Source organism: Diorhabda carinulata, chromosome 11 (assembly GCF_026250575.1).
Source record: "Diorhabda carinulata isolate Delta chromosome 11, icDioCari1.1, whole genome shotgun sequence".
NCBI classification, from domain to species: Eukaryota; Metazoa; Arthropoda; class Insecta; order Coleoptera; family Chrysomelidae; genus Diorhabda; species Diorhabda carinulata.
The window spans coordinates 12,779,117-12,800,754 of NC_079470.1; the positions used below are offsets into that span (position 1 = coordinate 12,779,117).

Genomic DNA, 21,638 nt, shown 5'->3' on the forward strand with positions numbered 1-21,638 from the left:
TTTTTAAAAAACTTAACTAACTTCTCAATCATTTTCTGAATTTTTATGAAAAATTCAACCAATTTAATAAGTTCCGAGTCTTTCTGGTAAATGTGGGCCATTTCACAAAAATTTGAACACACTTTGGACCGTTTTTAAAAAATTAACTAATTTTTCAATGATTTACTGAATTCCTCTGGGATATTCAACCAAGTTTTTGGAAGTTTAATAAAGTTATAAGTGTTTTTGAAAAATTTAGACAATTTCTCATTAATTTGAACACACTTTAAACCTTTTTCTGAATCTTTTTGGAAAATTGACCAATTATTGGACGGTTTGATAACTTTGAGACACTTTCTGGGAAATTCAATCCATTTGTTTGAAAGTTCGGTAAAGTTCTGAGTCCTTCTGAAAAATGTTAACACACTTTTAAAAAAATTAACCAATTTCCCAATCATTTTCTGATGTTTTTGGGAAATTCAACCAATTTTTTCAAGTTCTAATACGTTTAGACAATTTTTACCAAAATTTGAACACACTTTGAACCGTCTCTAAAAAATTAATTAATATTCCAATGATTTTCTGAATCTTTCTCGGAAATTCAATCAATTTTTTGAAAGTTTAATAAAGCTCTAAGTCTTTTTGAAATATTTAGACAATTTCTCAATAATTTGAACACACTTTGAACCATTTTCTGAGTCTTTTTGGAAAATTTCTCAACAATTTTCTGAAACTGTTTAGTAATTATTGGAGAGTTCAGTAACACATTATGACACTTTCTGGAAAATATAAAATTAAAACATCAGAATAGTTACTGGTAGTTTGAAACAGAGTTAGCTAAAGACTTTTTTTGATATTCCCATATTCCTTTTATATTGTAGATATATAAAGGACAATGTGGTGAAAAGTTCTAAATCTTAATCTCGATTGTAGTTTGTAGTGTAGTTTTATTAAGATAACTATCAATTGTATTTGGTAACAAAATTGTTTTCTGTTTATTAGCCAATAATGATACAATTGTTGAATACTCTGATCGCGAAAGAGAACTCCTCATGAGATGCATACGTTTGATCCAAGGCAGACATCGAGATAGCTCAAATAATGTTAAAGACAACGATGTAGCAAGTCCATCTGAAGAAGTTACAGAAATGAGCACCAGCATGATATCAAGTATTATGTCAAATAATTCCATTGAACTCTGCTCTCCAGAAAGGGTAGTGGTGAGTAGTAGTTAACTTTTTCGCACGTATCACCAATTTTAAACAACTTTATTTTAGATACCCGGAGAATGCGCACCTTTTCCACCGATGCCAGTATCTCCTCCAGGTCCTAGAGACCCGGAATTAGTTCTGTACGTACCGGATATGGAGGAAATAAGAATTTCACCGGTGATAGCTAGGAAAGGTTATTTGAACGTCTTGGAACACAAAACGCAAGGATGGAAAAAGAGATGGGTGGTAAGTATTTTGATTCCATCCTATGCTTTCCGATTATCAGCTGTTATATGCCCAGTTGGTGATTTAAAATACTATTATGTGCCCAGATTCCGTTTAAAAATACTATTATGTGCCTAGAAATTGGTTCAAATGACTAATATTCATTATTGCATGCCCCTATGGTGATTCAATGGTCTGTTAAGATACTTTTATGCACGTGACTGGTTATTTATAACACTAATATCCACTAGTTAATGTCTGACTATTTTTTCTAAATAATATATACGTGACTACTTCTTTAAAATACTTTTATCCACTCTTAAGTGCCAAATGATGGTCAAAATATTATTACTCACCCCTAAAATACTATTATCCACTACTATTTGGTCAGATGGTGGTTCAAAATACATTTATCCATTGTTATGTACCTGGATGGTGATATAAACTACTATTATGAGCTGCGGTAGTGGTTCATAATACTATTATTCACTATTAGATATCCAACTATGCGTTTGAAATATTATTATCCATCATTATATACTTGATAATAGTTTAAAACACTTTTATCCACTATTATGAACCAGATGGTAGTTTTCATTAGTATTATCTAACCAGTTGCTAGTTCATAATACTATTATCCACTGTTAGGTTCCCAACTATTAGTTTAAGAGCTTATTATCCACCATTATGTACCATATATGAGTTTTAAATACTTTTATCCATCTTTATGAACAAGATGGTAGTTTAAAATAGTATTATATGCCCCGGTGATGGTTCATAATACTATTATCCACTATTAGGTACCTAGCTAATAGTTTAAAATCTAATTATCTACCATAATGTAGCAGATAGGAGTTTAAAACACTTTTATCCACCATTATGAACCAGATGGTAGTTTTTAATGGTATTATCTGCTCGATTGGTAGTTTATAATGCTATTATTCACTATTATGTTGAGCTTCTGATAGAATACGATAAATGATTTATTTTTCAGTCCGTTCGACGTCCTTACGTCTTTATATTCCGAGACGAAAAAGATCCCGTAGAAAGAGCGTTGATAAATTTAGCTACAGCTCAAGTAGAATATTCAGAAGATCAACACAGCTCTGTCCGCTTACCTAATACATTTAGCGTCGTCAGCAAGCACAGGGGTTATCTGTTACAGACGTTGCACGAAAAGGAAGTACACGATTGGTTGTACGCCATAAATCCGCTATTAGCCGGTCAAATTCGATCCAAATCCGCCAGGTGCAACCCCCAGAACGGCAACAATGATCTAACAACGTCTAAAGAAGTTACGGTTAATTTGAAATGAGATTTGATCACTATGGAATCCGTGTTGGTTTATTAGTAGCTTTAATATATGTAAGTTTGTTTTATTTAATTCGACAGGCCAGTCTGACAGGTATGAGAAATTTCAATTGATGTTTAAACAAAAACTCTGGGAATTACAATAGTTTTGATTCAATTTTTGGTGATTTTGAAGAGCATTTCAACAAAAAGTTTCTAAAACAACATCTACAAAAATAAATTGATGTATTCTAATTATTAGTACTGAAATAAAACTAAAAAACAGAATAGAAGCTATAAAAATAAAGTGAATAACCGAGTTCTTCTTCTTCTTTTGGTTTTCTTCTACTTTTTCAGGCTTGTTTCTCTTGTTTTTGAGTTGGTAAATCGAAAATTGGATTGCTCATATTTGTATGAAGACTGGCCTATGGAAATTGTGATCTGAAGCTATAAAAAGAGAAATAAATGTACCAGATATATCGATGTTTTCTAATTATTCAATGTAAAACTTAAAAAAAAACGCAGTTATATGTATTACCTGGTTGACTTGTATTGTAGATAAAGATTACAAACGTCGCAGATATTCATAATTGAGTTTTCGATATATAATTTCTTTTTTAGAAATTGAAAAAATTGCTGATGTTCTTCTAAGGGGGCTAGAGTTTTGGTATAACCATAGACATAGTAATACTAGACTAGCATTCGATGAAATTTGAAGTGCTCATGTTAATTTCTTTTTGTATCGTCCTTCTTTTACAGTCTTATTTCCCTGATACTTTATCTTGTTCAATCAATCACTACAAAGTAGAACAAAATATAATAACATTATTTTGAAAATTGCTCTGTTTCAAAACAGAAAGTTTTCTTATTCACTGTTTTATTCTAAAAGCTCTTTTTCAAAATTTTCTGCTGTGGCTTTTCTGACATTTTCTGTTACACGGATCTTCTATTCTTCAATAGATCAAGGGTTATCGAAACAAATTTTTCTTAAATTTATTACCCCTACTTGACTCATTCAATTTACAAATTAATGTAATAACCTGGAGTGTGCTTTGGCCTCCTCTAAGTTTCACCTCCAAACATTGAGGTCCCTGAGTTTCATTACCTTTAATTTACATGCCATTTTCTTTTAGAATTTTCTATGCCTTTTCTGGTGTCATACATTTTTCAAATATTCTCATTCCTTCTTTGGAATTCTATAATTCATTCAGTAGATTAATAATTGAGATGGATAAGCTAGTTTGCTTCTTCAAGACCAATTTCTCCGTATCATCTTGTGATGATTTCAACGTCAAACCTTCTAACCCTCACCTAAGTCTCTAGCTTTCACTGTAATAAGTTTTCACTACTGAAACCAGTGTTTATTGTACAATAGTTTGCATTTTAGGTCTTTTATTTTTCCTTCGAAGTTGATCAGCTCTCAAAAATGAGTTTCCTCTTATTCGCCACCTATATTAGCCAATGTACTACCTGAATCATACAATTAACTACTTGAATTAACCATTTAGCTTCATCAGGTCCGTTTGCTTTATATCATTCTGATGATTTGAAGTTCAAACCTTGTAACCCTCTATCGAGTCTCCAGCTTTCACTCCCATAGGTTATTACTGGTGAAACTAGTGTTATTTGCTTCTTCTGTGCTTTATGTTGGCCTTCATCTACCATCTAAATTAGCCAATGCACTACTTGAATTAGCCAGTTTACTACTTGAATTGATCAATTTGCTTCATAATTTTAACCTCAAATCTTGTAAACCTCTCCTGAGTCTCTCCAGCTTTAATTCCCCATCAAACTAGTGTTTTTTGCTTTCCAGGTGTTTTATATGTGCCCTTATTTTTCCTTCACAATAGATCAGCTCTTGATAATAAGTGTACTACTATCTCTTTGATCATTTTCATTGGTCAGCTTCTTGTTTCTTCTTATAATTGTTAAGTCATCTGGAAAGATTTGCCTCTCTCCTATAGCTCTTTCTAACAATTGGACATTTTCTGATCTACAGAACTTTTATTCTTCACATTTTCTTCAGTTAAATAAGACCTTGTCTGACCCGATGATCTTGCATTCAAACCTTGTGGTCTTCTCCTGGGTGTCCAGCTTTTCCTTCTGTAGATATCTTCGGTTGAACCATTGTCTCGGTCTTCTAACTAATTTTTTTTTTAATACACTAATTACTATGTCATCTGGGTAAATATGTTGAAGATGGTCAGCAGTATTATGATTCAGAGTGTTGTAATGTGACCCATTCATTACAATAATTTAATACACTGTATGCAAAATGGGAATGAAAAGATTTTTTTTAAATTTTTATCTCAAATTACCGACATTAACATCTCGTACATTTTCTTATTGTTTTCCAATTATACAAAGTGGTCTAGAATTATCTATATCAATTTAACTCAAAAGAAAAAAAAATAAAGTTACTTTTTTATATAATTTATAGGCATCGAATATTAAGGGAGATACAACCTTTTACAGGGGTGAATCTAGAACTAATTTTCGAAAATATCTGACAAACGGTTTTGTATAGAAACTGATTGAAGAATATTAGAATTATTGGGGTCGTTTTGGGGTGTGAACTACTTAACACACCCTGTTAAGGTAGAAAAAGTAACGGTTAGAAACGAATGAAAGGATAGTTTGTAGAAGTGATATTACTTGGTAGCATTACAATCGTAAGGGTAAAAAGTAAGTTCTCAACTCACCCCTTAAAAGGGTTTTATATCCCCTATTATTCAGTTTTATGAAACACTTTTAGAAGTATACGTATTTTTGCAAGTACTAGTTTTGAATTTTTAATATACATAATTCTAGAAATATAAAACGGGTTCCATGAGTGACTAATCGAATAGGAGTCTAGTCATGTTTTACTTTTAAATAATTTATTATATTTTTATTATTATTTGAATGATTGAATTGTGCATAGTGTTATGATATATAGTATAAATTGAAAAGGAATTGTGGAAAAATAGAGAAATAACTAACATTGTTGAAATATTATAATTTTGAGGAAACGGTCTCAGTGTTTAGAAACCAAGTTTTTGGAAAAAGCTTAATATATTACAGTAAAAGTTAGTTTTAAAGTGCCCATTGTCATTTTGAGCACTTCGAAATTGATCAACAGTAGAATTTGTAATTGTACTAAATTTATAAATGTACCAAGTTTCACTTTAAAAAAAATTAACTTAAGGCCTCATTGTTTTTAAGGTACGATATCCATTATTATAATATACTTGTGAGGTGACACAAATTCCTTTAATTTACCGGCACTGTAAGTGTAAATGTACAGGGTGTATCTATTTTTTTCTGTGTTGAAATTAATTTTTTTTCCTACACGATACTAATGTGATTGAAACATTTTACATTCCTCGTGTTTTGTATATACGTTTCCATGTTTTTCTCAGATCTAGTCATTTAAATTTTATTATCGATAAATTCCTAGTCAAAGTTGTCGAATTTAGTGATTAATGTTAATTTATTTTTGTTGTATGATGAAATTTTGAACGTAACAGATTTCGAACAAAAAAATTATTTTAGAAGGGAGCTATGTCTATACGAAAAATAATCAATTTTGATTTTTGTTTTCGTTTAGATAATGACCACGAAAAGTAACAGTAGTTTCGGTTTGCACATTTAATTTTTTTATAAGTTCAGCTGATATTGTAGATCCGGTAAAATAAAAGGGCTTAACTCGTCAATTGTTTAACAAAAAAGGAACATTTATAAATACTTTAAAAAAAATAATATAAGTAATAACGGGAAACTACTTGAAAACTGTGGAAAGTAGAAATTGGGCATAATTAAATTAGAGACGAGTTAAATCTGGAAAAAAGAATACGTTGTAGTTGCTTACTAAATATTATATATTTATTTTTGTAGTGAAATAGTTTTTCTCCCTAAGAACTTCGATATGCATCCACTTACTATGCTATGATTGTATAAAAAAACATATATATTACTATTACGAAAAAAGTAGACCTTCTAGGGAATGTTCAAATTATTTTATTTCATTAATAAAATTATTATTTTCTCCTTCATACTTACTGTATCATTGTAAAAGTATTATATGAAATAAAATCAATGAAATGATATATTTTTATTTTTTACACCCTATATTTGAAATTCTGTTATAAATGGAACGATTCCAATCATTCCCAACATACAAGAGGTTAACAAAAACTACATTGAATGATTTTTCATGTCATGTCAATGTCATCAATTACTACAAAAGTAAATCTGACAACTGACACATAAGAACATTAATATATGTTTTATATTTTATCTATGTATCTGTTATCTGTCTGTAATATAGTAAAAAAACGTTTTATTAAATGAATAATTAACATTTTATAGCAACAATTCCTAACACTGTTTTATACTTTCATGTGTTGAGACAATCTTTAACAATTTATCAATCTGCTTCAGTGAGACATGGATTTTGAATAACACATTTTTGTTTTAAAGTGAAAAAAGTACCAAATGAGCTCACGAAATGTTAAAATCTCTATAATATGAAGTTATTTGAGAACGAAGAACCTTTAAACAGATGAAAACGACCAAAAAAGGAAAATTTGTTTACCAAAACAATGTACGAAGAGAAAAACTTGAAAAATAGTCCAACAACTTGATTCTTCATCTTTTCAACGCTCGTTTCCACAAGTACTATTCAATTCGCATGTTTTTGGAATTAAAAAAAACCTTACTATACATGACACTCGACAATTTTAGCACTACAACGACTTCTAGCTCTTCCCGAAAACAAAAAATGACTGAAGGGGAAATATTTTCCTTATATTTCTACACCGAGAAGATTAAATCATTCCAAAAAGAAGTCTTCCTGTTATAGATTCAATGTTACGATGAATATATTGATAACCAAGGGTAGTAAATCAAATGAGATTGATATAAATTGTACCTTTATACTTTAGTTTTATAAAACAATTTTTTAATCACACCTCGTAATTGTAAGTACATGAAGAGGTGATTTACATGCGTTGAGACAATCTGTAACAATGTATCAGTCTACTTTTACTACGCTAACACATGGTTTTTGTACAACTTTTTGTTTAAGTCAAAAAAAGTTCATAAAATATCAAAATTTTCCTAAGTTGAAGTTATTTGAAAACGAGGAACATGAGGAAAAAACATGAAAAGTGTGTAATTACTGGAAAATTTGTTTGCTGAAACAATGTATAATGAAGAAAACCTGAAAAATAGGCTAACAGTTTGAAACTTTATCATTTCAAAGCAACTTTCCCAAGTTTTTGTCACCTAAAAATTATCCATACTACTCACCAGATTTAACATAAGGTGACTACTGACTTCCAGAATATAAAAAATATGATGAAGAGGAAATTTTTCCACACCAATCCTGATATACCACAACAGAAATTAGACCATTCCAAAAAAAAGATTTATTTAAATGCTACCTTTATACTTTAGTTCGATAAAACAATTTTTTGATCACATCCTGTAAGTGTAAGCACGTTTTAGACTAAAAATTGACCTATAATGGGCCAATTTTACACAAATTTCAATTATTTCTATCAGATTTTTTATAATTATTCAAAATACTTCAATTTTATTAAGGAGATGTCACAATGTCCCTGCAAGGATAAAATACTAAAGACGATATGTCCTTTGTTTGCAGTATATCCTTTGAGGTTATTGGTTGCAGTTTTTCCCATCTCAATTATTGTTACGCCCTACTAAATATGGGAGAATGGTAAAAAATAACTAAATCAGTAATTGAATCTTAAAATATATATATATTACCAATACAAAAACATTAAATTACAATAAAACCAGTTTTATATCGATTTAAGAAATAATATTTTCATACCAACACGATGTAAATATAAACAATATAAATTACAGGTAATAAAAATTTTGTTGACTCAATAATTATATCAAAATTGGACCGTTGGTAACATACTATTTACCACCACATCAACACACAATTACACTGTTGGTCCTTCGAGCCGGAAGAACTAACGACTTGTGGAAGACTCTAAGAACCACACTGTAATTATAAGTTCACTGGTAGTTAACAGAATTTTTATTTTAACACCATATTGCTCAATATGCACTGATAAACAACATAAATCACTAATGGAGTTCATAAATAAATAGTTAACAATGCAAATGATAATTATATTGTAGTCAAATATATGTTATTTCAGCAGAAGAGTGAGAAATAACAATACTGATATCATTTGTAATGTAAAACCTACTCGATATCCATGATCTTAAAAATTTTTTACTTTCCTTGAAAATTGGAGAAGTTGCTTTACGAATACCAGTATAAATTCAGAACTTATAAAATATATAAAATGAAAAATCAATAAACTTAATATTTATGTCAAGTGTCAATTTGAATATTAATTGTTGAATCCTATGAATTTGATAATTTTTTTAAAAGAAAAAACGAAATTAAAGACACCACAATTCTCAATTATTTAATTCCTAAATGATGAATACATAAGAATGCGAAAGCTCAGGATTTATTAAAAATAGTACACTTCGGTGTTTGATATACCACAATCCCAAAACTAAAACATAAACTAATTAGCGAAGAATTCGTTTCAATTCAAAATAGAAGATATATAATTTCGTATGTATTTACAAACTTTCCGTTTGAAACATTCCTGGGCGAGAAATTTGATATTAAAGAACAAGTCAAGTAATCTTCGTTAACAAGCGCTGAATGTGGACCAATGTTGTCATCAAATAACTAGATCCTTTGCTCTTGAAGATTATGAGATTGAAAATGGTTTGTTATTGTTAAACAGGAGCAGGTGGGATGTGTAGACATATCCCTGCATTATTAATGAAACCAACTAGAAAGATTAATAATTTTCTGATTCAATGCCGAATCTTTATTTTTATTATTTTTAATATCCAATACTTTCTTCTATCAGTGAGTTTTTGGTGAAATTTTGTTTCCAAATCATTGCATGAGGAAGCTATTTCAAAGCAATGAAATTGAAGACTTTAATACTTGGAATAAAATTTGAAGCCAAAGGAGCACTACAATCTGATTGGCAGCGAACTAGAAATGGAATAAAGAATATCTAAAAGACAAAATCTCGTGAAGTAATTGAACTTGAATGAATTTTCTCATATCACATTTATAACGATGATATAAGTACCAGTTTCCCCTTGTTCAGATTTATATTGTTTATCAGAAGATGAGAAAAAGACAATTGATTTAAATTCTATTTCGGCTTGTATTTTGTTGTATAAAGTCGAATAACAAAAAAAAATATTGATAAAATGTTTCAACGTAATAAATATCACTTTCGCGCTACTTTATTATAATCTAAAAGAAAATTTTATATATTTTCGTCGTATAGAGGTGTTGCATCCCCTAATGACATCGAATGTGGCGATGTATTGGTACGAGGAGTTGAACGTATTGATCTCGGACTTTTACTCAAATTCTTCATTCTAGACCGTTCTTCATCGTATCTTGGAGTCCTTTGTCCAAGAGATCTAGGAGTGTTCCTACCTTCACTACGAGGAGTAGCTAAAATAATAAACATACATTATAATAATTAATTTCGGAGGGATTAAACAGTAATGAAGATTTTTTTCCTACTGTCAATCCAAACCAAAGAATATTTTCATAAGTTCTAGTTATTAGAGCACTCAGAATATTTGGTGCACTGCATAACCATACAAGGAAAAGAAGATTGAACAATATATAAATACTCACATCTAGATCTAGCCGCCCACGCTTCGGCCGCTTTTTGCCAATCCATGCTTTCATTACCGCTACCACCATAACCTCTATCCATATACGATCCCCTGTGACTCCCAGAATAACTTCTAGGCGATTCAGGGGGTTGGAACCGTAGAGATCCAGCATAACTTCCACTCCTGTTATGACTCATGTGACTGCTGAAGGAACTCTGCGAACCTGGACTAGGTACAGGACTTGTAGGAAGCATTGGAGATTGAGACGAATGATTGCGATAATTGGGCGTACGTTGAGATGGAGTAACGGCGCCGGGATGGAGGAATGGATTGTTGAGATTTGGTGGAGCTGTACCAGGTAAGTGTTGAGAGGGGGTTTGATGACCGTAACGTGGAGTTTGCTGAGTGTGGGGAGTTTGATAGGGCGTCATATAGGGTGTTTGACCACTCGGTGTGTAAGGCTAGAAAAACCAATACGTTATTAATATCCAAAATTCATCAGAATTTTATCAACTTACTGTATTGATATAATTGCCACCATATCCTGGTGTGTGTGGGTAATGTGGCGTTTGGTTTGTGGCAGCAGATAAAGCTTGGACCATATGGCTCGGCAAATTTTGAGCAACTCGTTGTATAGCTTCATTATTCATACCTAGAAAGAATAATTATTTAGATAATTGTATCTCAATACATTCAATATGTTGAACTCCCGAACAAATTTGGAAACAAAAATATTTCAAGTCCATTGAAAAACAAAAATGTCATGAAAAGTTGTATTGGCTTTCTCTCATGACTTTTCACCGAATCTCAAAAGCTTTTTCAAATTATTTTCAAACTTTGAGTAAATTATAACAGAGTAGATTGCGATAGAATGTTTCCAAACATGAGATGAGTGTGTTGTTGGTGCTGGTAAATAAATCGCATGTTAAGTGAAATCAACTTACTAAATGCTGGAGTACCACTACCATATGGGGTTCGGCTAGATGTAACTCTCGGTGTACCGGGTGTTATACCACCAGGTGGCGGTTCTCTAAAGTGTTCTTTGAACCATTTAAATAACGAAGTAACTGAATCGAACATTTGTTGCCTAAATCGGAAGCCTTCTGGTGTTACAGTAATATATTCGTGCCTAACTTTGTTTCTTGGAAGATATGAAAGTAGGAATTTACCGGGTACGTTCTGCAATTAAAAAACATGAAATTACTTATTATGCATTTGAGTAGATCAAATATCATAAAACTATTAAAAGGTCACGAAATTATCTAAAAGATAGAAGAATGTCTGTGCACATTACTTACCTTAGCAGCACTAACTACATAGTGTATTTTGGCAGCATTTTTCTTCTTTTCATCTTTTAGATATTCCTCGGCTTTATCTTTATGACCGCCTTCAAAGTCTTTATAATATCTGAAATATAATAAATCTCTAGCATGAGCTGCCATAGGAGTAACATGTCTTGCTATTATTTCATCAAGATCCTCGAATTCCTCATTACCTATCCACAAAGATTTGCCTAAAAAAAAAGTTTAATTTAACATATTAATTTTGCAGCATATGACGATTAGAAAATTGTATGTCCTTCACAACTTAAATAAAGTCTGGTCAGAAATTACCATAATTCGCTTGATTAAACGATTGAAACTACCTAAATCTTTGGAAATTGTTTAAAAAATTAAAAAATTCAATACCTAGTGAGAAAGCGTTAGTTTTTCCTTCCTCCCTAATATCGATATGCTGATAAATACCATCGGCAACTTTCCAAGTTATGGTTAAATGATCAGCACCTTTACTAGAGGGTCTAACAATCACTTCGCCTTGATCCATATTGACCATACACTTTTCTGCTTCAGCATATGAAATATTGTGGAAAGCGGGATGAACTATAACCCTCTTAATATATGTCATACGTTGTTTGTCCTTCTTCTTTTCAGCTTCTACTCTGTTATCTTGGTCTTCTCTCTCCTGATCATAATAAGGATCTCTTTGAGGCCTAAAAGAAACAATTTACAATAGAGTTTTATAATATTCTAATATGGAAAGAGTACTTACCTCCATTCGTGATTTTTGTCCAAAAGGTCACTGGATTTTGAAGTACAATCAACACTGAACCGTTCTACATCTATTTTAGTTATCCTACAGTGTATCAATTGTCCTACACCGACTCGCTCTTCTGGATTAGCGACTGGTTTGTCACTAATATTTTTTATAAAAATATAACCTACACAAATCATTCAATTATTCAAAATTCGATTATATGTAACTAGTCTTACCTAATATACCATTATCTAACCTCAATTTTACACCAGTAGCTTGTCCAGGACATGAACCTGCATCAAAGTGATTCCACACATCAGATAACTCGGGAAAATCATTTTTCAAACAGAAGGGACATTGCCATAAACCTGTTTCATCATTACGGACAGGATTAGCTTGATCCAATTGGTCCGGTTTGGGTTTTCTCCTTGCGATTCCTACGAAAAAATATATAAAAATAGTACACTTACATGGGGAATAACCAAAGTGATTTGGACTCACGTAATTGACCGTAACACAATGTTATATCCAATCGTGATAAAAATTTCAATTCTAAATAAGATCGGAAACAATTGAATTAAAACAACCTAATAATTGTGTAATCTATAGAATAAAGTACCACATGACACGGTCCAGTAGAATTTTTCAAATTTTTTGTTCCAGGTCACTACGAAGGCTGGAATCATGTCAACCATGGTTTTTTTTGTAGCCCCCCACTTTACCGGCTTGTAATGTATTGAAATTCTGATTTTTTTTGCATTCTTAAAGTCAATAAATATATAAAAAAATGTTTTTTCATTTTTTTACGTTAATTTCAAAAAACCCCTATTCATCAATCAAAATATTTCTTGGATCCAAATCAAAGAGGTTTAGACCTTACCAAAAACAGTAGCCGTGACCATTTTTCCAATGTAGAATGTTTCTGGAGTTTCTTTGGTGAGCATATCGAAGAGTTCTTCTGGATTTGCAGAATGGAATGGTTGCCTCAAATCTTTGTACCTACAATTCAGTTCGGCTCTAATATCATATAGAGTAATACTTTTATTACCTGTAAATACGAAACAATAAAAATGTTGTAAACATCCGAGATCTTATTAATTTTACCAAATCCTTGTCTTTCTAATTCTTCGGCAAATGCATCAAGATCAAGATCTTTTAGCCGTTCCGGCGCCTCAAGAATTTCTTCTAAGGCACCCGCGGGGTTAGCACCTTCATCGTCGTCGTATTCCAAAGCATCAACTGCCATTTTTCTAGCCCATTCGTAAGTTTCCGGATGCACACGAGACCCGTCCAAAATTTCTACATAAGCTTCAGTACTAAAAAAATTACATTGAAACAAATAAAAACAGTTTAAAGATATATTTACCTGTCTCCTAAGCTGTTAGTATCTATTTTTATGAAACCGGAACAATTGATGAATACTTTAGGACCCATGTGACAGGATGTAACTAATTGGGTCCTATTTTCCAACCTTTGGTTGGTCTGTTTAAGTACTTTAAGCAAAGCTTGTCCTTTACGGGGTCCTAAACCACATATAAATTGGACGAGACTACTTTTGTGGGCTTGTTGAACAGCTAGGTTTATATCAACACCGACTTCATTAGTTCTATTCACAAATTCCAAACAAAGGGCTTCTAATAGTTCATCTTTTTGAATTTGCTCTTGTAAAGGATGAAATCGCAAACTCAAAATTTCCTCATCGCTATTACATAATTGTGAATATTCTATTAAGGGATCTTGCATTCTTCTAGCCAATGAAATAGCCTGTCTTAATAACTCCGGGTAATCCCTGAAATCGGCTTGCCCTTTATTTGAATTGGCATATACTTTTGCTAACTCATTATCTATAATTTCTACATTAATTTGTGGAAATTGATCTGATTCCATTAATTCTTTAATCACTCCTCGTATATCATCAGCTATCATCAGGGCTTCTCTAGATTCACCACCGATGGTAACCACGTGGGGTTTTTTCAGATATATGAAATTTTTAATTGCTTGGAGATCAGCTTCCTGGAATTGAAATAATGTAAAATAGAAAAATATGAAGATATCACATTACCTTCATTGATTTCTCTTCAATTCTGAAACTATTCTTCCTTTTTAGTAGGTGTGGTAATCTGAGGTAATCTGTTATATCACCATCCGGTGCCGAAATGCAAGCAAAAGCTGATACACTATATTCGGGTACATATGCCACACCCATCACTCTAACACCTTTAGATGTATCCCAATCGTCTTCATCTTCTTCAGGAAATGTAACAGCATACGGAGCAATCTTCAAAAAGTATTTACAAATACTTACAAATAATTACAAATAGTAATTCCTCTCAATAAAAAGAAAGATATAGTTTTGGATTCAGTCTGCTTTTGAAGATTAATTTATGAACAAAAACTTTTTTCCAAAGATAATATCAAACGGAATGAGTATTCTGAAATCATTATCAGCATCAAAATAAACGCGGAGTTGAAAATTATTAGAAAAATATCAGATTTCTTCACGTGATGCAGTCAAGTGGCATCTTAGATATTTGTCTAAAAATGATTTTTTTCTTCGTAATTAATCAAAATGAAATGTTTTGACATGGCTTTGTAAGATCTATACATGTTAGTAAGTTTGTTGTATAAAATTTAGAAGTTTATACACAGTTTGAATTTTTTTTAACTAAATAATAGCAAGTTTTTGATATTAACAATACCTTTATCCAATTGTAAAGTTTTCTGCAACATGCCTTAAGAACAAATTCTTTAGCTTCTGTTAAAAGAGTCCTTCTCAATTCAGTTCTCAAATCTGGTAAAACACTTTTCGTTAATGCTCTTTCCACACATTCCATCCTTAAGTCGTTCCAATCTTGGACATGTTTGCTAAATTCATCCTGAAAGGACGTTCAAAAGTTATTTTCAGTAAAAAAATAGAAAATACAAAATATAAAACAATATATTGAAAAAATATATAATATTCTCTCTTACTTTTATATACAACTGTTTAACTTCGTCGATATACGAATTTGTAGTGTTGCCTTCGATATTGTCATTAATTTTGATAGTGAGAAGGTTTTCTTCCTCGGCTAAGCATAATTTTAAAAACTGATCACCGGCTAGATCTCTCACTGGTTTGTTTTTTAAATATTTCATACTGAAAAATAAAATATACTGACCAACAAAATCTAAAAGCAAAATTTACTATTATTCAATTTCAACTACTATTTTAGAAAATGAAGATATTTGATCAAAAATTAATTACATCCAATCCAATCTGTATAGAAATATGTGTATCAATATTCAATAAATCCAAAATTAAGCAAGCTGAAGTACTTTCATTAAAAGTTCTAACAAAATAACGAGTTATAAGTAAATTATGGTGAGGAGTTTATTTTAATGATCACCCTAGTGGGTAGTTATAACTAAACCTTCAATTCATAGAAAATAAAAAAGTGATAGTTATAAATATAAATTTACCTATAACAATTATGTGCTTCGTCGATGACTTTTTGTCCTTTTTTAGTGGGATATACACATAATTTTGCCCTTTCAAAGAACACTTCTCTTACACATTTTCTAACTAAAGGTTCTCTAGCTATTTGTAAAGCAACCATGTATTTTGCAGCTTGTAAAACTTCCTCTACGGTTCCAAATTTACTAAAATAAATATAAAGTTAGCAATGTTTTCACCATCAATTTACAAAATGTAGAAATACTTACGGTGAAAGATATTCTTTTGCAACATCAGCTGGTTCCGTAGGATCTTGATCTACCTCATGCCTTTGATAATTATCTCTTAAATTTTCACCAAACTGTTCAGGAGTTAAACCGAATTTCTTAGCTAGTGGATCTAAAAGTTAAAAAATAGAATCTAAATAAAAAATATTGTATTTAAATTGTTTTTACACACCTAAACCTGCTCTAGTGCACAAAGCATAACTGCCAGATCTATTTGCATATTTCAATGTCTCCCCTTCGGGTTCATCATCTTCGATTTCCTCAACTTCTTCAGGAATATCAGCACCATCTTCATTTTCGGCGATTAGTTTAAGTCTAGAAGAAATATAAAATGCTCGAGTGAAATAATTTCAAGTACATATCAATTTTTGTTATAAACACAAAACTATATTATATATTTTGGTACCATTCCTGGAAACTTTGAATCCAACTACACAAGCAAATGAAATCCTAATCCCTTTGGTAAACTGATTATAGTTCTTTAGTACAAAACCAAAGCTTCTAAAGACCATGGCAAGATTTAATTTACACCAAGATTTTTTATTATTGCAGTCCTTTTAAGCACATTATTAGAAATGAAGTAATTAAAATGAATAGGGTTAAATTTCCTAGTGAAAGATAAGCTATTAAATTTTGAAATGTTAAAAAGGGTACTCCAAAAGTTTTGTTAATTTCTATAGAGTTGAAACCTTAGTAAGTAACTGAAAGTTTTACTATCCATAGGGTATAAATAAAAAAATAAATCAATTTTGGATAGCAATCAGAGGCCTTGGACAAATCTGTATAAATGACATCAACCTTGGTACTGTTACTATATTGTATATTGCTTTAAGCATATTAACTTTGAGATTGCAAGTCTACCAGTAAAAAATCCATGCTATTTATTAAACAATTGCCGAATCTATTGGCAAATTGTACCAAATATGGATGCTGTAACCAAATCTACAATCTTACCTGGCTTCCTTCCGCTCCTGCCGTTTTTTCTCCTTCTCTCTGATCCTCCATGCAGTGTGCATTGCAGGTAAATCACCAGCATAGTATAAAATGAAATGGTTGTGGACATCATTCAATTCTTCAGCTGTTTGAACATTTTTTAACCTTTCGATATCGCTGTCACATAATATGCGTATATTCTCAGGAATAGGAGCATCAGGATCTTTAAATACATGATCCATTTGGTAAGATCTCATCTTTTCAAATAATTTTAGAAGGTTTTCTTTACGCGACTTTAATTGGCACCACTAAAACAAATTATTCTAATATGCATCAATTCGTTAATTGTAACTTGCATAAAATATGTTTACCTTTGCGTCAAATTTATAAACTTTCCATAAATCGTTAATATTCAACTCAGGCTGAACATATTCTTTCCTATAAAATGCTATAAACGGTACTTCTAATTGTTGGTTTCTCATAAAATCTAAGGCTTTTCTAATTTTTCCCACAGTTTGCGGACCCTTCTTTAATTTATCTCTAGCTTCCGCCGAAAGATGAGCATCTACATTAGAAACGGATTTGTTGCAGAAGGCTTGTCTAAAAAAAGTTGAAGATAAACTATGTGTAACCCAATCAAATTTTGTACTCACCTATAAATCCACTCTGCTTCATCATCCAATTCAGTGGAATCATCAGGAACAGCAGTAACTGGTACATCCCTAATTTGCATCCTTTCAGGAATATCCGTATTTCTAATCTCATTATCTAGATCTGTGAAAAACCCTCTCTTAAGTTCACTCGGTTCATATACTTCAAAAATGGATTTCTTTGTTGGTTTCTTCCTCGCATCTTTCTTAGGCCTCTTCCTACAATTTTTTAAAAATTAAAACTATATGTGTTAGAATAAAAATATCAGGCGAGGGGCTGGAATACTTATAAACCCCCTATCAGTTATTTCTGAAAGGGTAAATAAGAAGGTGCTGGTTAGAAGTGAATATAAACTTTCATTCTAAAAATTGCATTACTACATTGATAATAAAAGTCGATAACTCATGTATTTCGGATATATTTAGTAAAATTACCTTTTTTCACCATCATCATCTTCCTCATATTCATCTTCTTCGTCATCTTCTTCATCTTCATAATCATCTTGATCATATTTAGAGAACTCATCATAATCAAAATCTACACCGAAAGTTTCTTGTGCCTCTTGAAGAGCAGCATCTGTGAATATGGGTTTCTTTCTTTTCTTCTTTTCTGCTATAGGTCTACCATCATCATCAACAATGAAATCGTCTGCATCAGAGTACTCTCCATCTTCTTCCTCATCACCAACACCATAAGAGTCTTGTTCTACTGCAGGTCTATGACTACGTTCTGAGCGCCTTTCATCATCCTATGATAAAAAGATATTCATGATTCATGCTTGATTTTTTTCATGCTCCAAAGGTATTGAAGAGACATTATACAAAGTTGAAAATATGGTATTGGACATTGAAATGTTAAGCCATGCTCTAATATATGTCTAAATAAATATTAAACCAAATATTTTGACACATGCATGTAAAGAGATGATTTTATGTTCTCTATGGAACTCAAAAAATGAATAAAAAAACATATTTTCCAACAATAAAACATTCCTGTGCTTCCACAATAATTTACCTTTTTATGATGATCATCTCTTTCCTTTGAATGCAACAAGGAATATATAAAAATCCCCAATATTATCCAGCTCGTTATGATTTTTACAATTTTAAGATAAAAAAAATTATTAAATAACGGTTTCAAATAACATTTTTTTTTTAAATAATTATATACAAGAAATAATCTATTAAACACACAACAATGGTCGAAACTAGACCTGTTTTATTTCAATAATTATACTCACATCATCAGAGAAGATATCCATAGCAATTTGTTCTCTGTCTTGTTCAGGATCGTGTTCATCCTCCCCTTCACTTTCTTCATCTTCAAAACGACGCAAACGTTTGAATTTCTTTGAAAAAAAAATATGTAAGGACATATTATTATCAGATTTTCTATTTTAATATTTACCCTTCTTTCAACTTTAACACCCAAATTTTCTTCCAGTAAATCATAATCTTCATCTTCTAACCGGTCATCTAGATCTTCATCATCTGATTTTTTCCTTTTTTCTCCCCCTGAAAAAAAGTTTAATCCAATAAGAAAACATAAATAATAAAACAATCTCATACATTTTTTTGATGAAAATATCAAACAAACCAAAAGAAATAAGAACATAAGAACTAGAAAAAAGAGTAAAGTATCTATGATGTAATGACAGTGATATGGAATAAATAAATAGCAAATAACCTGGAAAAGAGAGGACTAAACTGGAGAAGGGCTGAACAGGAAGGAAATTATAGAACCAAGTGGAGAAAAAATATCACCTCTACACCTAAAGTAGAAGTGGTTGCGGATAAGTAAACTATTCTATAAGATAATGGGCTAGAGTAAAATTCAGTGTATACAAAATCAACAATGGCATGATAAAGGCTCTTCCAGTGAGAGGAGCTGGACATTTATGAAATGGGCAAACAAAATTTGTTAAGAAATTATTTTCTATTTTAACTGATTTTGATATCACTTACATTATTTTGTAGTTGAGCTTCGAAATGATTATTTTAATAATTATATTATTAATAAAATGAATTCTAATGACAATATGTCTTCAAAATTGTTATTTGTAAATAAAAATTGACAACACTTCTGACGGCATTGGCTAATTTCAAGCCATTTGTATGACTAGTTCTGATTTGGGGTTTGACTGAAGTGGAGATTTTTCTTTTGTGTACCAGTGTTTAAATTTCATTAGTATTCTTCCAAAATGCTTAAGAATAGTGACCTATTTGAAATTTATTTACTTTGAAAGGGTAGATTCGTCAATAAGTATCAATAATATGTGCATGTTTGACTATAGCTCAATATTTTCTCAGATATACATAAACTCCTGGGCATTTTTTTATTTTAGCCCTTTTCCTGGGCGTTTTTTGCAGGGCATATGAAAATTTTTCACTTTGAAAGGGCAGATTCGTGAAAAAGTATCACAATTATTCAATACTTTCTCAGAAATACATAAATGCCAGGGCATTTTTTTATTTTAGACATTTGCCCAGGCCCAACTTATATATGACTGGGCATTTTACATCACTAGGCAAAACCGCAAAGTTATATGCCTTATCTTGTAAATTAAAATTTTGTCATCCATAGTCTAGATTTCCTTCCTTGTAACTCATGCAATTTGTTTCCTCTTTTTGACTATGTGCTCTTTCCAGCTAAGCTTTGGATCCAGGTGTTTTCAACATACTGAATGTGTTTGGACAATTTTTCATAATATTTTCAAGTAAAACATGGATGAAGAATATATACCTGTTGATCTAGACTTCTCTTGATACTTATATAAGTTTTAGTAAAAGTTTGATAAGTTATACTAAATAATAATGAACTTACTGTGATCTATTCGATTGAAACTATTCCTCGCATATTAATTTATAGATATTTAAATATTATAACACCCAATAAAAGTGGCCTTATGATTTATATATAACAGAATAGTGCAAAATTCGTACCCGAAGCTTCCGATTCAGCGTCGCTTTCTTCAATTGGATTATCATCAATCAAGTCTTTCAATTCCTCTCTCAATCTCTCGTCGTCGTCTGAAATATGCCAACAGTAATAGATATGCAAATAGATATAAAAATAAATAAAATACCTTCCTCATCCTCATCAGAACTATCCACCACTTTAGCTTTCTGTGCTTTTTTACGGTCCCTAGAATCTAATTCTTCCTCCTGTAATTATAAAACTGATGTTATAATCACGAGATATTTACACATCCTGTATATATGTTAAATTCGGATTTACGTATTAATCATTGCAAAATGATAACTATAAAATTATCTAAAATTACCTCGCTGCTTTCTTCAGCTTCGGAGTCGATAAAGTCTGCCATTTTTATATACTTTTAAGTAATTTATTCTTAAAAAGAATACAGAACGTTTTATTTATTTGCGGTTATTATTTTATTTCAATATAATAAACTAAAGTGGATTTTATTACTAAAGGGTCCGTTAAAAAAGATCAGCAAAAAAACCATTAATCAGATATTGGTAAACTTACAGTGGTGTCAAAATAGCTACCATATTTGGCTAGCTTATTTCCGAAGCTAGCCGATCGACTGTTTATAATCGTCACTAGTATTTCATTAGACTAGACTTGACGATCGGGAAACATCGGATATAGGCAGCTAATTCACACAAGTTAAAATGACAAAAGACATTGTCATATTAAAATTATTTAGTATTGCCAATACAATACCGTTAAGAGTATTATATTATGAAGATGAGTACAAATGTCTTTTCATACATACCTGTGGGTAATAAGGGCCAAAAGAAAGTTATTTTTCTTGTAACAAAATATGTTTGAATCTTAATTTAAAAATTCTAATTAACATCTTAACAGATTGATAACTAAGGTTTGTCCTGCCATCTAGAGATGGGAGGTAAACGCTTTTGACAAAAAAGTTGT

The 21,638-nt window shown here is 31.2% G+C and overlaps 2 protein-coding genes across 13 annotated transcripts in view; one reads left to right on the plus strand and one right to left on the minus strand.

Moving 5' to 3' along the window:
- LOC130899299 (kinesin-like protein unc-104) overlaps positions 1-6,791 on the plus strand; it is a 36,403-nt gene extending 29,612 nt beyond the window's left edge. For all 12 annotated transcript variants that reach the window (XM_057809141.1, XM_057809143.1, XM_057809136.1 and 9 more), the window contains 3 exons: positions 982-1,199; positions 1,257-1,436; positions 2,410-6,791. In XM_057809141.1, coding sequence (XP_057665124.1) covers positions 982-1,199; positions 1,257-1,436; positions 2,410-2,730 — 719 coding nt within the window. In that variant the 3' untranslated portion in view covers positions 2,731-6,791. The remainder of the gene's footprint in view (positions 1-981; positions 1,200-1,256; positions 1,437-2,409) is intronic.
- A 1,659-nt stretch (positions 6,792-8,450) lies between these two features.
- LOC130899382 (transcription elongation factor SPT6) lies at positions 8,451-21,278 on the minus strand. Its single transcript, XM_057809295.1, has 26 exons — positions 21,022-21,278; positions 20,824-20,902; positions 20,681-20,767; positions 19,146-19,252; positions 18,979-19,086; positions 18,173-18,486; positions 17,741-17,956; positions 17,459-17,687; positions 17,109-17,395; positions 16,327-16,469; positions 16,137-16,266; positions 15,894-16,073; positions 15,405-15,570; positions 15,134-15,310; positions 14,497-14,712; positions 13,801-14,447; positions 13,539-13,750; positions 13,315-13,482; positions 12,671-12,871; positions 12,450-12,618; positions 12,089-12,390; positions 11,699-11,913; positions 11,345-11,579; positions 10,919-11,052; positions 10,420-10,861; positions 8,451-10,230 (listed from the first exon to the last, which is right to left on the minus strand). The coding sequence occupies exons 1-26, from the start codon at positions 21,061-21,063 to the stop codon at positions 10,037-10,039; spliced, it is 5,400 nt and encodes a 1,799-aa protein (XP_057665278.1). The 5' UTR covers positions 21,064-21,278; the 3' UTR covers positions 8,451-10,036.
- Between the last annotated feature and the right edge of the window lie 360 nt (positions 21,279-21,638).